This window comes from Mchenga conophoros, linkage group LG12 (assembly GCF_057382185.1).
Source record: "Mchenga conophoros isolate Kocher_MC1m ecotype Shallow Benthic linkage group LG12, M_conophoros_male_GT1.1, whole genome shotgun sequence".
Lineage (NCBI taxonomy): Eukaryota > Metazoa > Chordata > Actinopteri > Cichliformes > Cichlidae > Mchenga > Mchenga conophoros.
Window position 1 is genome coordinate 33556001 of NC_140537.1, and position 23449 is coordinate 33579449.

The 23449-nt window shown below is 39.0% G+C and overlaps 1 protein-coding gene across 1 annotated transcript; it reads left to right on the forward strand.

Annotated features, from left to right (window-relative positions):
• The first annotated feature begins 2348 nt into the window (after window positions 1–2348).
• ier3 (immediate early response 3) lies at window positions 2349–3511 on the forward strand. The gene has a single exon (XM_085293187.1). It carries the CDS (start codon window positions 2445–2447, stop codon window positions 3030–3032), a length of 588 nt encoding a protein of 195 aa, XP_085149313.1. The 5' UTR covers window positions 2349–2444; the 3' UTR covers window positions 3033–3511.
• Window positions 3512–23449: the final 19938 nt, after the last annotated feature.

A 23449-nucleotide genomic window follows, 5' to 3' on the forward strand; every position in this document is an offset into this window, starting at 1 on the left:
CCTCTGACCATTTCCTCAAACAAAAACTGTATATTTTCTCTTTTATGAGCCTTTTTCTGTAAACCAAAGATATGGTTGTATGTGAAAATTCCAGTAGACAAGCAGTTCAGCTGGTTGTCTTCACCATGTCTATGTGGTAAATGTGACTGGCTGATTTGATATTTGCATTAACAAACAATTGAGCATGAGTACCTACTGAACTGGCCATAAGAAAAAACAGAATATATCTGCTAATAGTATTAATATCCAGATTTCTAACAGTCTCAAAATATAGTCACAAATCAGCAATCAGAACAACTCAGCCTCAACAACAACAATACAGTTTTTACAAAATTACACGCAAGATCTATCTCTCAGAGTGTGGACTACTCTAACAGCATAACATAATTTCACCACTCACAATGACCCACAGCTCAGGGTGACAAAAATCACATGTTGGAAAACACATCAAAACTCCCCTCCGTCAATATCTGTTATAGGGAAGCACAGGGTAGAATAAAAATTCCGAGTCACGTTTTCACATGTCTTACGATCCTAGTTTTGATTTGACTTTTTTTTCTGTTCTCTCAAACACATGAAGAAAACACAAGATCAAAGGATGATTTGATCATGTGGCAGCAGGGCTTGTTCAGAACTCAGCTGTTGTAGTGTGATTACTTCAGAGAAGGATGCCAGTGAGATGAGCCTAACACAGCAGATTTGTGTTTGCTAATCACTCTCCCTGATTTGCCTGCAGTAGTCTGCTGGAAACCAAGGCCTATGTTAAGACACCGACATAAGCTTGGAGTGTCTGCACAAGCACAAGGCTATCGTGGACGTTTGACTTGGCCTAAAAAAGCCCGTGTGCACTCCCACCAGCCGGCCAGTTTGGGGAGTGCACAACGCTGTGTAACTAGTGTGCAGAGAGAGAAAAAAAGCATGCTGGCCTTTGTATTTCACGTTTGTGTACTCCGTCCTGTGCTGGCAGACTCTTTGGCTACATATTTGTATTTGTTTGTATTGATTTTTGTTCATGTGAACTGCATGCTGGGCATAGCATTACGCAAAGCAACAGACAAGGATTTTTGCTCATACTGGTGATTGTTATGTGTGAATACAGTGATCACAAACTGGGGTTTGTGGCCTGTCTCTGGTTTTCCTTTCTGTCACATTCAACTTTCACTTGAATTTAAATTTAAGCTGGAACTAAACAGAACAAAAGGCCAAAATCTTTGTTATTTGTTGTTATTTGTTCACTTTGAGTTTGTATGAATCCTTGTTCTTCTGCATGCAAATAAGCTGCCACAGCAAAGTTACTGTAGTCAGCCTCACTGTTTCCAGGTCAGCATTTGGAGAAGTCATTTAGCTGTAACACTGTAATTTGGGAATTGGAGGATTTCCTAAGGAAAAAAAAAGAACTGTCTGACTGAACGTGAATCATTTTTATTTTTATTTCAAAGTATAGGTTAGAGAAGTGGCATTTACGTTTACGTAAATTACAGTTTACTTTTAATCACAGCAGGATATGTTTTCACTCTTTGGCATGAAATGTGTGTGTGTCACTCAAGGTGTGGGAAGGAAGTTGCATTTGTTTTTCCCCCTTAATCTGCCCCCCCTCCCCTTTTTTTTTCATAATCTACATGGCACACATTTAAATAGTATTTTTCACATTTTCACATTCAGCCATTCATTCCCCTTTCTCAGGTTCGAGTTTGAGTGCTCAATAACAATAACATCCTGATGTTTATTTGAAGGAAGTTTCCACTAACATAACTGTCACATGTTGCTGACAACATACTGTAGAGCGTAAAGTGTTTAGAGTAAACTGAAACCTTGGGGCTCTCCCCAAAGATTTCAGGATGTCATGTGAGTACCATGTGAAGGTTAATTTTTATAAAGTGTCCAACAACCAAAAATGTGTGACCTTGTTGATGAAAATATGGGATTTTTTTTTTAATTCTGGGAGAAAAAAAACCTTTTTATTTTATATCTAACAACAATATATGATAGTTTAGTGGTCTATCATTAAACCAATATTTTAAAAATCCGCAAATTAAATGATCATTTATATTTAGCATTATATTCATATTATAATTTTAAGTGATTTTAAATATAATTAAGATTAAATTCGCTCATTTGATTGGTTCAAATACTGAATAGTCTTTTAATGTGGGGAATGTAGAATGTAGTCATTCTACCAAGCCCTGATGATTCAGCTTCCATCCGCAGCCTGCTCGGTCAGAGCCTTGGCACATACGACATATAAAAAATTTTTAAAAGGTTTTTTTTCCTCACTTGTGCAATACAGGGAGTGGCTAACGATGTAGGCGTGGTTAAAGTGAACAACCTGCGTTTCGAATGTATAAATTCGAGGTCTTGGCGCCTGGAGTATATCTAACTTGCAGCAAACTACGAACAAGCGAAACAAACAAATCCTAGAGAAAGCGACCCAAGACTACGAGAAAATGTACGCACGGTCAAACAGCACGACTCTGACTGTTGAGCAGGAGAGATTCGCCTCATGCAGGATGACGAGCCGAAGCACGGAGCCGGAGGTTTTTACCTTTGAGCGGGTACCGGCTCAGGCAACCGCCGTGCGCTCCTACGTGCCCATCCGGCCGAAGAAGCGCTGCACCCGGGTCATGTACCCCGCTAAAGTCCGCATGCACCTTCCTCCTCCAGAGAAAAGCCAGGCCAAGCGCTGGCTGGTCATCCTGTGCCTTGTGGTGCTGTGGCAGATCTACACCGAAGATCCTTGCACAGAGACGGCGCTGGGAAACACGGAGAGCCCGATCGGCGACTACCAGGGTTTCTCCTTCCAGTCAGCGGAGGAGCAGGCTTGCCAGCTCTCAGACCTGTGCGCCAAACCCGAACTGATGTCAGCCACACCGAGCAGCTGTGAGGACGGCGGATCATCCAACGAGCAGATAATCCCGAAGCCCACCTGCTCCCAGCCCGGCCAAGAGACAGACACCAGCCGGTCCTTCGAGCAGAGCGCCGGGAAAAGCATGGTGGCACTGCTGGTCTACCACAGGCTGGGCAGCGACAACTAAAACTATCAGGACTGGTTTCACTGTAAACCGCCCCAGACAGGGCTACTGGGTCCTAACCCGAACCGAACAGGAGCTGATCCTGAGTAGTTTTTGGAGAAGAGCGGTGCGCCCTGCGCGGTGTAGCCGGGAAAGGAGCTCCATGCGCCGGCTAACAAGTCTCGCTCAAAGCCGAAGCAGGACTATTAGCAAGAAATGAGACAACACTCGAAAGAATCAAGGAACTGTGAATACTGACAAGAAACTGAAACTTGATTTTAAGAAAAACTTGAACTTTTCTCTAACGGCATTATAGGCCTGCTGGCAAAGTGAATGTTTTACATGTTTAATTTTGTCAAGGAAAACTGTCACTACTATAGGCCAATTATATGATACTGACACTGCTGTTGTTGTTATTGTTGTATATATGTTTTATTTAGTTATTTATTATATTATTTGCTATTTATTTAATAATAATTTTAATAAAAAAATGTCTAAAAGAAGTTCCTGTTTCCTGCCTTTTTACTGAAGCACACCAAATGCTGTTTATTGGGTATTTTTATTTCTCTAAACACATGTTGCATGTGTAGTTTACAAGATGAATATCTTACAGCCTGCACAGGATCATAGTCTGCAGATATGCATCATTTGCATAGTCCATTTCCGTCCATCGAGTTTGAAAACTACATCAAAGTCAGTCATTTTTCAAACCCTTTAAGGCTCTATCACATTGCATTTTATATATGAATAACAAACTCACGGGATGCAGTGCATTCAACCACTCAGTAGAAAATCTTCTTCTTTTTTAGTTCCAAGACAAATGCAGAAATATCGAGTCAACAGTGATCCAGATTCTGGGATAAGCGAAAGGGAAAAAGTAAAATCAGCACATATACACTTTAAAACACAAAGGCTGCTTTGGTTTTAACTTTATAGATGCTAAGACGCTAAGAGCGTCATTGCCTGAATTAGGAGACAAAGGACCATAAAGGAATTCTTTTCCCAGTATGGTGTGGAAGAACATGACTTGTAAGCACAGTGTGCTTACATTTGTAAGGCTTTCAACAGTATGGGTGCCACATTCATGTTCGTGTGTCTGCAGAACCAGATACAGTTCGAGCAAGACATGTTTATCATTCAGCAGCTGCATCTAAAATTCTGTTAATGGGCAGATACGTTAGAGACTAAAGGGTGTTTGAGATTTTAGATTCAGTCCAGAGTGATTTCTGCAGACTTTAAGGGGGAAAATAAAATCCTTTCCCCACTTTCCCTTTTTTTCATGCTTTATCTCTCGAGCCTTCAGAAGGCTGCTGAGTCATGAGTGGTTCCAGCTTCGTGTTACATCACAGCAACAATGAGTCGTGTCTGAAAACCCTTCCCAGTACTTTGTTATTGTAATGATTAATATGCCGCTGCGCATTTCAGTTGCACACACAGTAGAGTGTTGAGATTATTCATTCTTATTGATGATATGCTTCAATAATGTTATACTTTATATGACTTCATGCTACTTCCGCCGGCTTAGGGCAACCATCGCCTGGAGGCACCCGGGGAAGATCTGTTGATGTTTGATATTGGAGGTTGCCATGTTGACACTGTAAGGCACAGGTAAAAATCGTAATATGACAAGTATGACAAGCACGGGGTGGAGGACCCTGAGAATCTGTAGGACACTGTAAGAATATTCCAGTTGTGAAACAAATGGCCTTTTTAAACAGTTGTGTGAAAATAAACCAGCACATTAACTCTGGAATTGTTAGATAGTTGTTCATGCCAGTTGATATAATGTAGGTACTAGATGTAATACAGATCTGATTTCTGGTTATAAATCTCAATCTGAAGAACTGTACATTTAATCACCATTTTGACTCAACAATATGTGAAAGAGCAGATTTCTGCCTGTATTAACATCCAAAACTAAAGCATCAGATAACGATAAGTACAACAAATGTGTTTGAACCCAAGTAGTTTTTCAGTTTTTCTGTGTATTAATATAAAATATATATTTATCTTCTTGTCCCATCACTCTCTCTTGTCCTTGTCCTTTTCTCATTTTCTTTTTTTTGGCACATCTCTGTGTTAGCCATAGAAATACAGTTCCCAAATTCTATAAAGTTGTAAAGTGTGGAGATAATTATCTAACATATCTTTTGTTGCGTTGGTGGCATGTTTTGGGTCATTGCCATTCTGGAAGACCCAACTATCTTCAGTGTTCTGGCTGAGGAAAGGAGTTTCTCGTCCAAGGTTTTACAATACATAGCTTCGCCCATCACCCGAGGTAAAGTCCTCCTATACGCTTAGCAGATAAAAAGCCCCAATCATAATGTCTCCAACTCTGTGCTTGACTGTGGGGATGGTGTTCTTTGGGTCATAGTCATCATTTCTCTTCCTCCAAACACGGCAGGTAGAGCTGATGCCAAAATACTCAGTTTTGGTTTCATCTGACCACAGCACTGACTCAAAAATCTTCTCAAAATCATTTAGAGATTAAAAATTATGAAAGGCCTGTACCATGTTTAACCTATGTGGTCTAAAGAAGCAGAGAGCGTAGCATGTAAACTATGAAGTTGCTTCTTCTATCTCCAACAGATCAGTATTTTGCACAGCACCTGCTGCACCATCTGTGTTTTTACACGAGTTGAGAAAAGTCTGTTGCAAGACCGGATAAAAAAACATCTACTGAAGAATTGTTATGGATGTACAGTAAAAACACTGCTTTCTCGAGCCAAGTCAACCAAACACATCACATATACAGTAGAGTTGCGAGGATGTTCAGTCACAGATGCAAAACAATGACTCACTTCCTGTTTAGTGTACGGCCTGATCTGGTTCAGGGTTGTTGGTCAAACGGAAAGCAAGCCGTGAAAGTCAAAGTGGATATTTCTGGAAAAGTGAGTTTTTATGTTCCAAGGGGTTTTGATCAGTAAGTTAGGTTTGCATAGTAGAATGGCATAACTTTGGTATAATAGTCCATGAACCTAGTGAATCTAATGAAGGTGAGCCTCAAACAGTAAATATTTTATTCTAACCCTTGAGCTCAGGTGGATGTTCATGCCTTTGCCTACCTTCAAGTGTAACATTTCATATGTCTTATTACAGACAGGAAACTGTAGGTGATTGAAAACTATAGACATTCTGCCACTGTCATGGTATATAGAGAGAGTTGATTTTCTGGTCAGTTTATGTTCCTACTTTCATCTCAAGCCATGGGTGTTAACCAAAAGAAAAAGAGGAGTGTAACTGAGTTTTCTCTGAAGGCTTTCTAGGCTCTCCTTTAGGGATGGGTGGGGAACTTAGCCATTCAGAGTCACTGCTCCTCTACATCAGAAGGAGAAAGCTGAGGTGATCTGACTACGATGTTTCCTGGATGTTTCACTATTACATCATGTGAGAAGACCTCTGTGACATGTTAGAGAAATTCCGTCTCTTGGCTGGGCCAAGAATCCGTCCGTGTCAACACAGAGAGGAGATCTACCTAGACTACTGTTGCTACTCCTGGAACCTGTAAAAGTGGATGAAATGAATGGAGAGATAATTAGTCTTTTTTAGTTTGTTTGCATTTAGAAACAATAATGAGTGGACAGATCAACAAGCCACAATTCAGATTCAGATCCAGTATCCATAATCCTGATTGACCAGAATCCATGTGCTAGCAGACCAGCCAATGGTTTTCCAGACTGTAGCCGACCTGGTTTAGAAATGATGCAGTTAATTCACTTTTTTGACAAATATCTTTAGGATTATGATTTCAGTTTTAAAGTTTAGCCTCCCATTAAGCCTTTCTATGTGTATTTGCCATGCTGAGTTTCTCTTTTATTAACTTAATTAAACATCATTATTCTACAGTTCATGTAAGTTACAACTTTAATGCACAAAGGCACTTGTGCTCAGACAAATGTTGGCTATTTGGAACAAAGCTTGCCCTGGGATGAACTGTGATCTCTCCGGGGTGTACCCTCCCTCACCGTATGACAGCTGGGATGGACTCAAGTAATCTTTGACTAGATAAGCTGTTAAGAAAAACTATGGCTGGATGGATGAAATAAAGCCATTTTTTTACAATAACTCAGACTCTTTAGTTTTGCACATGAAAAAAACTTGGATTTGCTCACTGATCCTCTAACGGGATGGTCAGATTATTTGGAAAAAGAAAAAAAAAACAAACCTCTGATGTAATGTTTCAGAGCAGTAAAAGCTGAGGTCAGTCAGCTTTCCTGGAAGTTGCTCAGTGGAACCAAACCAGAGTGAAATATAATCTCCCAGTGTCTCGACCAGTGAGGTTCCCCAGCTAAGATTTTCCAAAAAAAGCTCTTCCCACAAATGGAAACATACAGGCCAACATTCAGTCTGTCAAAATTATTATAAAGCTCTTCTTCTGCACTGACTGTACCAAATATTCACAATAATTTTATCAAACGCTTTGATCCTAAATTGAACCAAAAATCTCTCTAATGTAACTGAAATAATTGCTGATGTTTGCATTTTTTTTATCAACTTGTTATATATGATTTCCTAAGTAACCTATGAGAAGCAACAAAGGCTCCTCTCCTCCAGATTTGTTCATGTGCAGCTCTGTGTTCAAATGTTGCATAATGCATAATAAAAAGATGCTTGGAGACCAGACCAGTGTGAACATGCCCACACCTCACTGCCTCATCGGTTTTACCCAGTCAGAGCTGCTGTGGAAAGTTCCCACAAATTTCTTAGTTCTCTTTTTCAGTGGTCAGTCTTTTGCTTCATAATTCACCTTTACAAAGCAAACGTTACATCGCAGGAAAGATTTTACAGATGAGCAGGATATTGATCCAGAATTTGTTTGGTTTCTTCCAGTATGTAGGTTTCTTTTTTTTGTTTTTTAATGTCTTAGTCTAACTTTGGTCTCAGTTACTTTCCCGGTCGGGTTTGTTCCAGTTCAGTTTAGTTTTTCTTGTTGAAAAAAAATGTTTTGTTTAGCTTTTTTAGGTTCAGGGGTTATTTCTTGTTGTTAAAAATGTATATGGTGTTTGTCAGGGGGTAACTTACAATACTAACCATACAGTACTGTCTTGAGTCACCCCATCCCATTTCTCCCTCACAGTGGAACACTCCCCAAAACCTGAAAATCAGCATTATTGTAGCAGTGTGGGATCTTCTTGACAGAGAACAAAACAAAAGGCAGCTAACAGTTAAAGAAGAACTTTGGAATATCATTAGGAAGCCTGGAGAACTATTCCTGAAGACTAAATCAAGTAATTACAAGCAAGCAAAGAAAGATTAAGGACTTGAGGTGTGGCTCGTGACGTTTACACAGTGCTGTAGATGAAAAGACAAACACTTATTATTATGTCATGTGTCAGTAATCATCTAAATCAAAGCTTCCTCTGGCTTGTTGTCTACACTCTGTTGACCTGTGTTTGTTCAAAAGACAAAGTTTTTCCAGTTATTTGCTTCCAAAACAGGCTCGACGTCTGAGGTCAGCATTTATTGAACATTTCTAAATTAGTTCTAACTGAAATTCCAGCAGATCAGCTTATCTCAGCACCAGCTGATATATTTCTATACACCCTACTTGTATATAAGGTACGACATAAACTGCTTTAGCCTGCCTACAGTTGCTGTGTATCTATAAGCCACCGCTCCTTGGTGTTGTGTCTCAGTATATCTATTGCCATTAATGCCTGCTCTGATCTTTGGCTTCAATGTCTTTCCATTAAAGGTCCTTCAAGGAAAACAAGATTCCCATAACAGAACCGTGCCAACATCTATAACTCTGTGATTTTTTTGTATGAAGAATTTTGACCTGAGCTCTAAAAATAGTTGTGGAAAAGTGGAGCCAAGGTCAGAAGAGTTCTGTTTACCCACCAAAGTATGACTTTATGTCTGAACTTGCAGCCTGATAAGACACTGACTTATGACATAGTTTCATATCAAGTTTTGCCATTTACTGGTTGCAGCTCTTTCCCCTGTTTAACTGTTGGTAAACCGTTAAAGTCACTGATGATGAAGGACGATGGATGGTCCAACTTTAAGTGTTATCTATTAAACATTAAATAAATAAAACTAAATTCTTTGTTCTCTATATTTGTTTAAACCTGACAAATCTAAATAATAGCCTAGAACGAGGTGCACTCTGGAGTCAGTGCCCGAGGTTCATTTATAAATGAGTCTGAGTGCGTGACTTATTTCCCTGAAGTGGTAGGTAGTTGAGCTACATCTCTGACAACGTGACGCAAGCTGCTCAGGATCATTGGGATTAAACAATTGTAGATTTGTGACAGTTGACAGTTAGGCAGTCCTGTAGCTGCAGTAACACTCTGCTCTTGGCCAGATGACAACCTTCAGTTCGATATAGAGCAAGCTACAATAACGGTCACTAAAAATGTAATATGAGGAAAAAGAAACACTAACAGCTGGCGCTTCAGACAGTAAATGGTAAAAAAGAAAGTTTCCTTAACCAGGAGCTGGTTGCACTTCATTTCAGTGAGAAGCACCGTAATATCAACATTATATAAACCATTGTTCATTACTTAAATGTTGTTTTGTAATTGGCATACATTCAGCACAGAGACAGTTTTGTCTTGTCATCCATTGTCTGTTCCTTACATGAATGACCAAACTCCTCACCATGTTTCTAAGAGCTGCTTGTGTCATAGATGTAGACAGAAGTGTAGTTGACAGATAAATCATCAGCTGGCATTCACACCTTCTCACCTGTCAACCACAACAGCCCAGTACAGCATTCAATACATTTTAAAAGCCTAAAAGTTTTTAAATATCCTATGAAATGTTCGATTGCATTAACATTAGTACTGCAATATCTATAAAACGAACAAAGTCTCAAAACTAAAAAAAAAAGTTTGTTTTAGGCATTGATGCAAGAAAGAAATGACGAAAATGAAAAGATTCCTGAAAGTAAATATCAAAAAGAAGATTAAAACTTTCCATGAGATGCTTGCAAATGACGTGTGACATCTCTATGACCAGCTGAATGAGCACATATGGAAGAACTGCATGTAAACGGATCTACTGAGAGCTGTTTTGTTATTTTCAGCTGAGTCATCGTGATGTATTGTTACTCCTGCTGTGGTTCTTATTGCAGTTCTTCTGACTGGGGACTGTCTGACTAATGGGTCGTATCTGCTGAGGTTCACCCACATAAGATAACAACTCAATCGCATTGCATGTCTCCACAAAATCTACTGTTTACATCTCAGCAGACGCTCACACGCACACATTTGCCAACAGCCCACGTGCAATAAATGTGCAATAAACAGCAGCACAGACACACACATACAAATACATACAATGACACACGTGGATGAAGCATTGGCCTCAGTGGAAACTCTGCACTCTGCTTAACTGCGTGATCACTCCATAAACAACCAAACACACTTTATCCATCTTATTTCAGCGGCAGTCAGCGAGACCGTTTCATCTCGTGCTTGAAAACTTTTGTCTTTTCTTTCTTTTTCTTTTTTTACAGAAATCTTTACAGGAAATCTTTATTTGCAGGATAAAGCATGTTTAAAGTTTTGAGAGTTTTCAGCTGTTTAGCATAGTCTCGTGGCACTTCGTGAAATACTCCTGAGATGTAATCTGTTGAAAAAAATAGACCTATACCCCCTTAAAAACAACAGCTTTCACACAGTCTGAGGATGCTTCATGATATACTGCTGAAACGATCCATTCACTTAAGACTTTACATTATTTAGAGCATTTCCCGCCAAATTTATGTAATATCCTGTAATGTCCAATGGGTTTCACCAAGAAGAATGTCTTCCTGATGGAAACCACTTAGCAATTACAGAAATTATACCCAAAGAAATCTGCCCTAATATACATAAATGTAAACTTGTGCATCAGTTGCTGCAACTCTAATATATTATTTTTGTATTGATTTTGTTCATTTTGCCATTTTTTCTTGACTTGTGTCATAATTTCACCCTCTAAATGAGTTACTGTTTACTTCAAGGAAGGAGCTGAGCGTGATTACAAGGGTTAAAGAAAAGAAGGCTGTCCTCCTACACTTCCCTTTTTTTCCCTCCATACCAACACAATGAGTCACAGTGGTAGGAAGTATCGAGAAACCTACCGGTTTGTACTGGAGTGGAGCAGAAAGGAGGGGCAGGGTGAGCACTGAGATCTTACAGAGAGAGAAGAGTGGAGGAAAGGACAGGGTAGGGTAAAGAAGAAAAAGGGAAGACAAGCATTCAGTGGGAGATTCCCCGGCTGTATCAGAGCGGAAGCAGAAGACCAAGTCAGGATTTCTCAACAAATTTTGGTCAATAGTGACGTTTCAACCGGAAAGAAAAATCTTACTAAGTAGATTTCAATATCACCCGATGGGTCAGCCTTAGGGTGAAGAAGCATCATGTAAGGGAAAGTCCTTAATACTTCTTTTATTGCAAAAGGTGTCTCCAACACCAGCAGTATAAAACAAAAGTAGTTCTCTATGTGGAGAGCTTGGGAGAGTTATATCATCAAGTAAACTTAAAAGGGACCAGACACCAAAGAGGTTAATAATTCTTTCAAAAAATACTACTTGTAAAATGATACAAATACATCAGGACCAGTGATGGGAATAAAGGCGTTACAAGTAACGGCGGCGTTACAAGTAACGGCGTTACTTTTTTCAGTAACGAGTAATCTAACTAATTACTATTTCTATTGTTACAACGCCGTTACTGTTACTAACAAGAAAATGCGATGTGGTCGCGTTGCTATTTTTCAACAAACAGACGGTTGCAGCTGTGTTCAGCTTACCGCATTTTATATCAGTTGCCGGAAGTATCTGTAAGTAATCTGGGCGCTACAGCTTTAAGCAGCTGCGCGCGCTCCCGCGGACGGCAATCACTTTCTACCCGACAATCACTTTTTGGCACAACACCTGGAGCTAAGGGGGCAAAACAATCGCATGAGTGCTGCTGTTTGACTGAGGAAAAATATAGCAGTCGTGGTAAGCCAATCACATGACCACTTCAAGATGACAAAGCAACAAGGTGATATATACCAGTTTTTGAATTGTGTCAATAGGCCACATAAAAACAGAGTCATGATAAACAATATATATTTATATATATTTTTCCTCAATAGTTTCGTCACGTTTACTGTCTAAGGACAGCACTAGCAAGCACTCTGCTTATGACCAAAAAATTAAAAAACAAAACAAAAACCAGCCCGTTCGTGTTGATGGAAAAATGCACCATGTCGACCAATCAAAAACTGATATGGCAACATGACATTCGGTTGTTTAGGAAGAGGGGGAAGTTTTAGGAGTGACGACGAGAGGGAGAGCAGAAAAAGAGAGAGAGCGAGTTTTGAGATTTGTGACGTTTAGCATGTTTGTAGTGTGTAGTTAATGTGTTGTCTTGTGTAGTTAGTGTGTAGTGTTGTGGCTAGTTTTGTGTTGTGTGTCAGAACAATAAGGTGACTGCTGTCTCCAGGTAGAAACAGGAGTGATACACCTGCTGCTGTCAGACCTGCAGGTATCAGGCTTGTGATGTTCTCCTTTATAATGGACAGAAATCTTTAGAGTGCGGCATCTTATTGAATGCAGAACACCTGATTGGGGTAAAAGGTAAATGGCTGCAAATAACTTTGTTGTTTGCAAAACTTGTGCCTATGATTTTAAAATTGACAATTTATATTTGAATAAAATTTATGAAATATGATGATGATTAAACATGTTTGTGGTTATTACTAGAGATGGACCGATCCGATATTACGTATCGGTATCGGTCCGATACTGACCTAAATTACTGGATCGGATATCGGAGAAAAATAAAAAATGTAATCCGATCCATTAAATATCACGAAAGCACCTCACAAAACTTGCAACACGCCGTAACTCACCTCAGGTTAGCACGTCGGAGCAGTATGCATCACGTGATAGAGCGGCTGTGGCATGCGGGACCTGTTGGTGGTCTGGATAGCATGTGGAGCTTCGCTAGCAACCCGGCATTTCATCTCCGACAAAGTTATCCCGAGAGAAGTAAAGCAAGTGTGTAAGTCCATCTCTGAATGTTTGTAAAGCATTCCTGCGTTAAGCTTAACAAACGATATATGGAGCGACTGCCTCTTCTTGCTGCTACTTCAATCATGAAACTGCTTAACGATCAGCTGATCGGCTTTTCTGTCGTGAGTCCGTGTCTCTAGTTTGCTTTTGGCCCACTTTGCACCAGAAAGAGGAAACCAGCGGCTGAACAACAGCAGCACGTTTAAGCTTGATCAGCTGTTGTTAGAATGTATTTAATATTACTTTCTACTCAAGGATCTTTTTCTACGTAGCTGACGCTGGTAACTGTGCAGGGGCGGATCTAGCAAAGTTTAGCCAGGGGGGCTGATAGGGCATTAACAGGGAAAAGGGGGCACAAAGACATACTTTTCTTTCTTATTCTCATTTAAAATGTCTAGCTTTTAATAAATAATTATCTGACACACAAAGTTTTAATTTGATGCAAAATGAATAGAAGTCCATTACTGTATATAGTAACTATTAAGTCTAATATACCCTAGTAAGCTATACTACTTTTTCCTTTGGGAAGGTACCATCTGTGCAGTCTGCAATTTTGTTGAAGAAAGATGTTGAATCTATTTAATATTTCTTGAAAAATAATTGATTTCTGTGCATTTTTTTTCACACTGCATCAAATTAAGGTTAATTACGTCGATTAAGCATCATGAGGTGGCGCGTGAGGGGTGGTTCCCTATTTTTTATTTATTTATTTTTGTTGTTGCTGGGAGTTGGAACCCTATTAGTTAGGTTGCTTAATATTTATGCTAAGTACTCTTTAAAATACCAGAATAGGGAGGATGGTGTAGGTTTAAGTTTATTAGATTGATCAGTATTGCTGAACTATGAAATATTTTTTTTTGCATACAGGTATAACAGAATAGCTTTAGTGTAGTTGTTGTTTTAAACTTGAGTATGAACTTATACAAAATGCAGCAAGATATTTAAAAAACAGTTTTGTTGATTAAAAAACACCATATCGGATTCATATCGGTATCGGCAGATATCCAAATTTATGATATCGGTATCGGTATCGGACATAAAAAAGTGGTATCGTGCCATCTCTAGTTATTACAGTAAAAAATATTACTTTTTCTACTCGGATTTTATGTTTTTTGACTAATTTTAGATCAATTGTGTTAATACAGTATGTCAAAATGAAAACATAACTGTAAATTAGGACACGTGAGGTTGTGCTGAAAAGAATGATACCAAACAAGGCAAATAAACAGTTTTTAAAGGTGAAACGTAGAGGAAACATCAAAAGTAGTTAAAAATGGCAAATTATAACCTGGACCCCAGAGGGTTAAACTTTTTTTTTTAAGTAACACAATAGTTACTTTTCAAGTAGTTAATTACTTTTAGAATCTTGTAACTCAGTTACTAACTCAGTTACTTTTTTGAAGTAACTAGTAACTATAAATAATTACTTTTTCAAAGTAACTTGCCCAACACTGATCAGGACACATTTTTGTCTTATAATTTACCTTTTTCCCTTTCTAAGAACATGCTAAAGTACACATACTTTCATTACAGTGTTTTGTTCAATGATGTTATGATGGGAATTGGCTGTAGGGGTGTAGGAGGTGGGGTGGCAGCGGCCCTGGCATGCCCAGGCCCTATTTGTATTAAAAATGGATTGATGGGTGCCTGGAGCCTTCAGTGGTGTATACGTGCTCTCTGCATGATTGCTTGCATGACATCTAGGGGGTTAGGTGTGGCAAGGTCTGTAATTCCATTCACTTGCGTGTCACAGATAATTTGCTATTGGAGGGAGTTAACGTACTATGAAGGGGGGACAATAGAGGAGAGTGGGTTGCAAATTACTTCCACAGCAGAGAAGGTGTGGAGCAACACAAAGTGCTTTGCTTTTTCACAGTGAGTCTTTGTTCGCAGGTTTTTTGTCAGGGTTTATGTCACTGCACAACCTTTGTCGTGATCAAGGCTCAGTTTATTGTCCAGAGTGACTCACAGGCATTCAAAGCACTCACTTGTAAATGTCACAGGTACAAGAAACACTCAGCTATAAATAGTTACTGATGCAAGTAAGGCCTCCATAATTATTCCGAGTTATATTTAGCTGCAGGTAAAAGAAACAGAAAACGCCTCTAAAAAAATAAACTGTATTCTTAATTATATTTTGATGATGTTTTACTAGGTGATATTTATTATGCTTAACAAGTACATTTGACCCTGCTGCATTAAGAATAATACAGCAGGTCCCACACGTGGGAAATTTGTTGTGTTGCAGCAGAAAGTGGACAATACAAAGTTACAGCAGCAAAAATAAGGAAAACTAGAATAAGATCAAAAGAATAACATACTATATAAAATAGAATAAAATACTATATACAGTAGAATGTGTGTGGTCAATTTTGTTGAGGAGTCTGACAGCAGATGGAAGGAATCACCTGCGGAGTCTCTCTGTCCCACATCGTGGGTGCTGCAGCCTGCAGCTGAAGGAGCTGCTCAGTTCTCTCAGAGTCTTCTGCATTGGGTGGGAGATGCTGTCCAGCAGGGATGACAGCTTGTTTATGTACAGAGTGTATTTATGTACAAAGACCAAATATCTTCACCGAGGCTGAAAACTATCCTGACACTATCCCCAAAAGTTGATTCTATTCATCTGGACGCGGCGTTTTCAGTGGGAGAAACATTTCGTCCCTCATCCAAGTGACTTCTTCAGTCTCAGCTTACTGCAGATATCCTGACACTATGCTCTGAACTGAATCCTGATTCGTTTGTGATATTTTCTGGAGAACATCAAGATAATTTCTCACAATTTTCCTTCTTTCAATTTTACTTTTGTAAAGATATGATCCAAAATAACTAATACCAGGCTAACTCACAATGATAGAGCTTACTCTAAAATTTCAGGAAGAAAAATTAAATCCAAAAAGTATTTTTCTTTTCTTCTTTCTAGTAGAAATTTCTGTCATTGTTAGTTAAAACTTTTACTGTTTTATGCATGATGATATTGTATTCTTAAGCAGCAATCCTTCATGTTGAGTAACCGCTCCTTTAAATCCTTCGTTTATTTTTAAAGCTCATAACTAATTTTGCCTCAGAGCTGCATAAATCCAAGATTAGAAAACAATTTGAGGTATTTCCGAGGTGGGGAACACCCACAGTCCATCTGAAAGGCCTCTGGAAGTATGACTCTGCACTTAAATGCAGCTCCACCTGGTTTAGGTGGGGCTGCAGGGTGCAGAATCATACAACTTTGGGATGTTGCTAATTTGATATTTCCCACACCTCCCACTTTCTCACCAATATCATTTGACAGTGTAACTGACCAGTCAGGCAAGAGATTTAATCTGCACCCATCCATGACTGACGTCACATCTTATGAAGACTCTAGAGCGGCTCTTCCTCAACCTCCTCCGACCACAGGTACAACATGCCCAGGACCCACTACAGTTTGCATACAAGGTGGGTGTCGGAGTGGAGGATGCCATCCTGTACCTCCTACACAGAGCCCACTCACACCTGGATGGGGGAAAAGGCACGGTCAGGATCCTGTTTCTTGACTTTTCCAGTGCCTTTAATACCATCCGGCCCTGTATGCTTCAGGAAAAACTGAACAGGATGGAGGTGGACCCCTGCCTGGTGGCTTGGATCTCCGACTACCTCACCGACAGACCACAGTACGTCAGGCTGAAGGACATCACGTCTGACACAGTGGTCAGCAGCACAGGAGCACCACAGGGAACTGTGCTGTCCCCTCTTCTCTTCACCCTGTACACCTCTGACTTCTGCTACAACTCTGAATTATGCCACATTCAGAAGTTTGCAGACGACACAGCCATCATGGGGTGTATCTGGGATGATCAGGAAGAGGAGTACAGAAGTCTGGTGAGGAACTTTGTCGCATGGAGTCACACAAACCACCTGCAACTCAACACCTCAAAGACCAAGGAACTGGTTGTGGACTTCGGGAGGTCTAGAGCAGGTCCACTGCCAGTTCAGATAGAGGGGGAGGAGGTGGAGGTGGTCAACAAGTACAAGTACCTCGGGCTGTGGATGGACAATAAACTGGACTGGTCATGCAACACAGAGCACCTGTATAAAAAAGCCCAAAGCCGACTGTACTTCCTCAGGAGGCTGAGGTCTTTTAACATCTGCAGGAAGCTCCTGAGGATGTTTTACCAGTCGGTGGTTGCTGGAGTACTTTTCTATGCTGTGGTGTGCTGGGGGAGCAGCACAGCAAAGAGGGACTCATCCAGGCTGGAGAAACTGATCAGGAGGGCTAGCTCTGTGGTCGGCATGAAGCTGGACACTCTGGTGACAGTGGCAGAGAAAAGGACATTAAAGAAACTGATGGACATTATGGACAATGCTGGGCATCCTCTGCACACGGCCATAAACAACCAGAAGAGTCTGTTCAGTGACAGGTTGCTTCTCCCCAAGACAAGAACTAACAGACTTAAAAACTCCTTTGTCCCACACGCCATCAGACTGTTTAACTCCTCTCTGGAGGGGAGAGGGAGGGGAAACAGGAGGACAAAGGAGGGGGGAACAACTAAGCTGTAGTGCCTCTTCACCTCACTGTACAATACCTTGTGCAATACTTTTTGTAAATAGTCAACAGTGCAATAGACTCAATACTTGAAATGTGCAATTCACTTGTATTTTTATTTTTTATTCCTATTTATTCTATTTATCCCCTTTGTATATTTTATTTATATTTGTCTCTGTATTTATATATGTGTGTGTGTGTGTGTGTGTGTGTGTGTGTGTGTGTGTGTGTGTGTGTGTGTGTGTGTGTATATATATAACAGTTCTGTAACTGTAACTTTGGTCATTGCTGTGCTTTTTTTTGGAAGTCGAATTTCCCAGAGGAACCCACCCGAGGGATTAATAAAGTTCTATCTTATCTTATCTTCAATCTGAAATGTCACCATCATACCTCAGTCATGAGGTAGCAATGCTGCACATTCTGTGCCACCATGATGGTGCGGCGGCATTTATGAAACAACAAAAGAGGGTGTAGCCTGATGTCATTCAGTGAAACATACCTGAACGCAACAGCGACTGGTTTCACAGGATTACAGCAGCTTTCTTTGGTTTGTTTTTTGTTCTGTAGGACCAGTTCATGTGTGTGTTGTGCTTTAGTATTTAAAATGCTTCAGTTAATGTGCCTCCAATTTACGTGGTTGAAAAAAACGTGTGATGCCATCCTTTAACAACACGAGGGACGGAATTGTCTCAGTATTGCGTCACTGCACCGACATCAAAGGACAGCTTGGGTGTGTCTGCGAGATTCTAGCAGCTATGACATTCGATGCAGCAGGAATTAGAATGAGCTAGGAATACCTATTCCACCTCTCCCACTTCTTTATGCAGGCTTTATCACCCTCTCAAACAGGCTTGGTCTTGATATCTGCCAAAGCATCATGGTTTTGACTGGGATGCACAATTATACATTGTTAGGTACTGAAAACTGAGTAACCACAACAGTAGGATATACCTAGCAACGTGGTTATGAATCCTGAAACTTGAGCTTCGTGCATCTGAATATCCCATGTGTGTTGCACAAGGGAGTCACGCCTCTTGGAATTTAAAAAAAGAAAAGAAAAAAAGGACATTACATCTCCTTAAAGAAATATCGCTCTAACGGTGTTTCCCACATTTTAAATGTCATTTTTGAGTCTTATATGATCAATAATAATAATAATAATGTAATATTGAAGCAAAGCCCCATGGCCTTTAATTCACATAAAAGCGTAGAAATGTGCTGTATAAAAATATCAGTCATGTGATTCAGGGCACATGACTCTTTTTTTGTCTTCCTCACACAGTTCAGCTCTGTGATCTTCCTCCAGGAAAACTTGTCAGAAATGTATCCACATTTAGAAAAGAGGGATGTTTCATTGTTAATTGTATTTAATTTAAAGTTGTTACAAAATATACTGCATGTTACCTTGAAGTAACATTGTATTTTTATTAATTTCCTCTGTATAATTTTGTTATTGTATATTTTTACTGAGGTCAGAAACATAAGAGGGGATGGGAACTGACAACTGTGCCAGTTTAGAGCTTTTCTCAGTTGCTCAGGTGAATCATGCATTTCCAGGTGGTTCGATTCCTTTATCCTGCCATATCTTTCTTGTGGAGTTGCAGTTCCAAAAGCATGACGTCAGACTGATGCATCTTTTCACACACCTGAGTCACATCCAAGCCTTTTATCTGCTCCATTTCTTTCCGGTTTTCAGCCATAAAATTTTTCATGTACAGACTTTCTTTTCTTCCACAGAGAAGTGACCAGAATTTGATAACAAAGGTACAAAGAAGATAACGTGCATTAAATACAAAATTTAAAAAACACACTGTTATCAATAGAATAATTACAAAACCCTAACATCATAATATTCATACTATCCCTACAAATCATATGATAATGTTAGCTGTAAAATGTCCATGCTAATGTACAGTCTACTGCAGTAGGGTATAGTACCAAAAATGGTCATGTCTTCTAAAACCTCATGTTAAAATGCACGTGTTTAACATGTAGAACAAAAAATGACTTTAGTCCATCCATCCGACCAGTTCAGTTCAATTTAATTCAATGAAATTTTATTTATAAAAGATTAAGAACAAACTTTATTATCCCACATGGGAAATTTGTTTTGGACAAGCTGTGCTAAGCAATATTTGCATAATAAAGCAATGCCAAAAAGCAATCAATAAATAAGTTAATTAATTAATAAAAAAAATTTCCCATAATAAAACTCAATTTTTAAAAATTGTGATAAATCCTTTTTTTTAAAGTGCCATAGGGGAGGAAGACAGGACAAAAGATAGACTAGAGAGTGTATAAATACATAGTGATTGAAAAAAGGTGAAGAAATATTCAGTGCATCATGGGAAGCAATTAGCAGCCCAGGCCTATTGAAGCATAACTAACGTAGGATTCAGTGTCTCTTGATCCAGCCCTAACTATATTCTTTATCAAAAAGGAAACTTTAAGCCTAATCTTAAATGAAGAGAGGGTGTCAGTCTCCCAAATCCAAACTGGGAGCTGGGTCCACAGAAGAAGGGCCTAAAATCTGAAGGCTCTGCCTCCCATTCTACTCTTAAACACACTAGGAACCACAAGGAAGCGAACAGTCTTAGAGCGAAGAGCTCTAAGGTCTTTAATATAACAAAAGTCATAGGATGAGTTTATTTAAGACCTTGTATGTGAGGAGAATGATTTTAAATGTGATTCTGGGTTTAACAGGGAGCCAGTGAAGAGAAGGCAATATGATGAATCCAGCCATCTTTTTTATTGTCACTTATCCAATCCAGAGAGTTAAAGCCTCTCACAAATGTCATAGGTCAAAGGACACGATACACCCTGAACAGGTCGCCAGTCTATCCATGCCTCACATCATCATTTAACCTCTTTGAACTGTGGCAGGAAGCTGGAGTGCTCGGAGACTAGCCCTCTCTGCACAGGAGGAACAAACTGTGCACACTTAGTTTGTTTCTTAGCACTAATTAGCAGATATGTGCCTTGCCAACCAAGTTTGCTAGTATTAGCAGCTAGCTTAGCCGTCAAGCTTTTTATCTAAATATGGTCATTGGCAACTCCAAAAAAGCAGTGGTGAAAATGCCAACAATGACGTTAACATTTTCTCAGAGCAGTGGGGAGCACTACAGTGTTTCTGTCATATGGCAGCACCTATTGTAAGGAGAAAAATGCTGAAATGTGACTCGCTGATCTTGCTATGGCTATGATAACATTATTCAGTTCATTGTTATGTAAAATATGTTTAGACTACTTAAGGTATTCATTGCAATGGGTGGTTCCATACTGCAATCGCTAATCTTGCAAGGTAAGAGATGAGCTTCCCTCTGTAATGGAAGGACATTTTGAAATAAAGACAGCTGAAACTCTTCCTTCTCTTTTTTTGACCTCCAGCGCACCTTTAGCGAACAAAGAAAAGCACAAATGAAAACAGGAATAAAATAAAATCTTTTGAACAAGTGTCTATTTGTGAATCACTGTATTATTTCATTTATTTGTTTCTGTTTATCTATGTTTTGAACTATCATAATATTTTCTCCAAACTTCTGATGATAGTAGAATTTGGATGTGAATCCAAAATATGACTATCCAATAAAACTAGTAAATGTGTATTTGTATCAGACATCATTTGGGTTCATTGCAATTTCAGAACAAATTCTTCTTATTATTATTAGTAGTAGTAGTAATAGTAGCAGTATAAACCTCTATTACAAATGTATTCTTTACCTGTAATTATAAATTTGCCATTGTATTGATTTGATTTATAAAATAAGCCAAATAAATTATTAATTTTACAACTGAGAGTCCTATGTGTATGTTTTGCCACCATCATGGCTCTCATCAATGAACTATTTTTAGACATGCTGTAACTGTCATGTGCTCAAACGACTTTCTGTAAACACAATGAAGATTTCTATCCTTCCTGGTAGACTATTTGTGAAGTTTCAAGAACTTTGCTCCTCTGAAAAAGCATCACTCAGAGGAATGTTGGCAGTGAGACGATCAGACATGTAGAGCACCATATTTCATTCACCAGCAACAGCAGACAGCTGAATGGAAAAGTTCAAAGGTTTAAAACCACAACATTTGGAAATCCGGAGGATGCCATTTAATGTTGTTTCAGAGATAATTCCCCCCAAGTTATTAGTGAATATTTCATAATAGAAATGACCAGGTTTCCCTATTGACAAGGGTGTCATATTTGATACATGGGTTTTTGAGATCCTAACCTACTTATATGTTTTGTTTTGTTTTTTGCAGTTATTTAATTTTTTTATATGACTGTCCTTGATTATTTTACTATCTTGTGTATTTTAAAATTTAAAAAAACTGACAGTGTAAGAGTCAAGGCAGGGATTACTGTCATAGAGCTTTGAAATTATTTAAACTAAGAAGGAAGGATCATAGTAAAATACACGTTTAGAAGTTGAAATGTTGAAATGTAAATCTGTAAATAACAATTTGTAATACCTTTATTATATTATCTTCTACATTTCCAGTTAAGATTTAAAGCTCGGCTTGAATTTTGTCAAATTTATTTTTAACGTAAGTGACCTCTTGGGGGATTTTAAGGGTTCCAAGGAAGACAAGTAACTCGCTTAAACTGACATAATTATTGCATGTTTGCTGGAGTCAGCAAGCTGAAGACAAATTTGGATCTTACTGGAATCAGATCAGAGACATAACATCAGAAGTGGTGGGGAGGTTGGGAAATTCAGGAGACAGGAGGATAAAAACAAGCTCAGACATATCTGACGTTCAGTTCAAAGAACTCAATAAAACAGAAAAACTCTTTGGTGCAGTTCTTAGAAGCAAACGTGGGATGGGTTTCATCAGCAGGCAGGTTTCTTTCAAAATGAAACTACAGTTCAGATCAGACTCAGATCCATCTGTTCATTCACTTTCTACCGCTTTATTCAATTCAGGGTTGTGGTGGAGCTGGAGCCTGTCCCAGTTTCACAGGACGAGATGCAGGGGACACACCCTGAACAGGGTTGCCAGTCTGCCACAGGGCCAACAAAGAGAGACAGAGTCCTGCAGGAATGTGGGTTACTCGGTTTTGCCAAGAGAAAAGTATAGAATAGCCTGCCAGTCAGCAATTAACATATAACCACTCCAAGGTTAACCCTGTGCTATTTGAATATTAAATTTGCACCAGAGGCTTTACAAAGCATTTCAAACAAACACTTAAAGTACCATATGCACAAAAATGGTAAAAGTTGAGTAAAAGTTAGGATATTGTATGTTAGCATCGACTGCTATTTTAAGGTTAGCTAGCTATTTAGCTTAACTGTGCTCAAACTCAGAACTTCTCAAATAAAAATAATCTTTCTAAAAACTCCAAGTTTCCACAAAGCTGACATATTTTCATTACATTAAGCTAAGCTAGTAACGAATACTTACTGTAGGGTCTGAGAGTATTCCAGGCGAAGAAAGACCGCCACCTTCCCGCCACTAGTATTTCATGTTGCTGAACAGAATTTGATTCATTTTCCACCACGTGTATAATTTAGTTGACTAAAAACAGGCCAATACATAAATACTGAACTGCTTTTTAGGTTTTTAAAAATAACACACAAAATATGTCGAACTGTGTAACATATCAAGTGTGTTGACTTTTTTACACGTTTTAAATATTTACGCTGTTTTTTTTTACACATGATACATTAAATTAACTCATTAATGATTAATTAACACATGTTTTGTGTCATTTTTTAAACATCCTTTCTAAGAGTGCATGCGTCTGCATGTATCTCCTTAGCTAACCCGAACCACACTTTGTACAAACATTGATAATTTATTCTTATGATTTCTGTATTTTAATTTTATCATCCCCCTGCAAAGGTAATATTTTATTTTCCATTTGTTTTAGCACTGTAGGGTCACATAATGTTCTTTACCATTTTATCTCTCTTCACACGTGTGGATCTTATTATA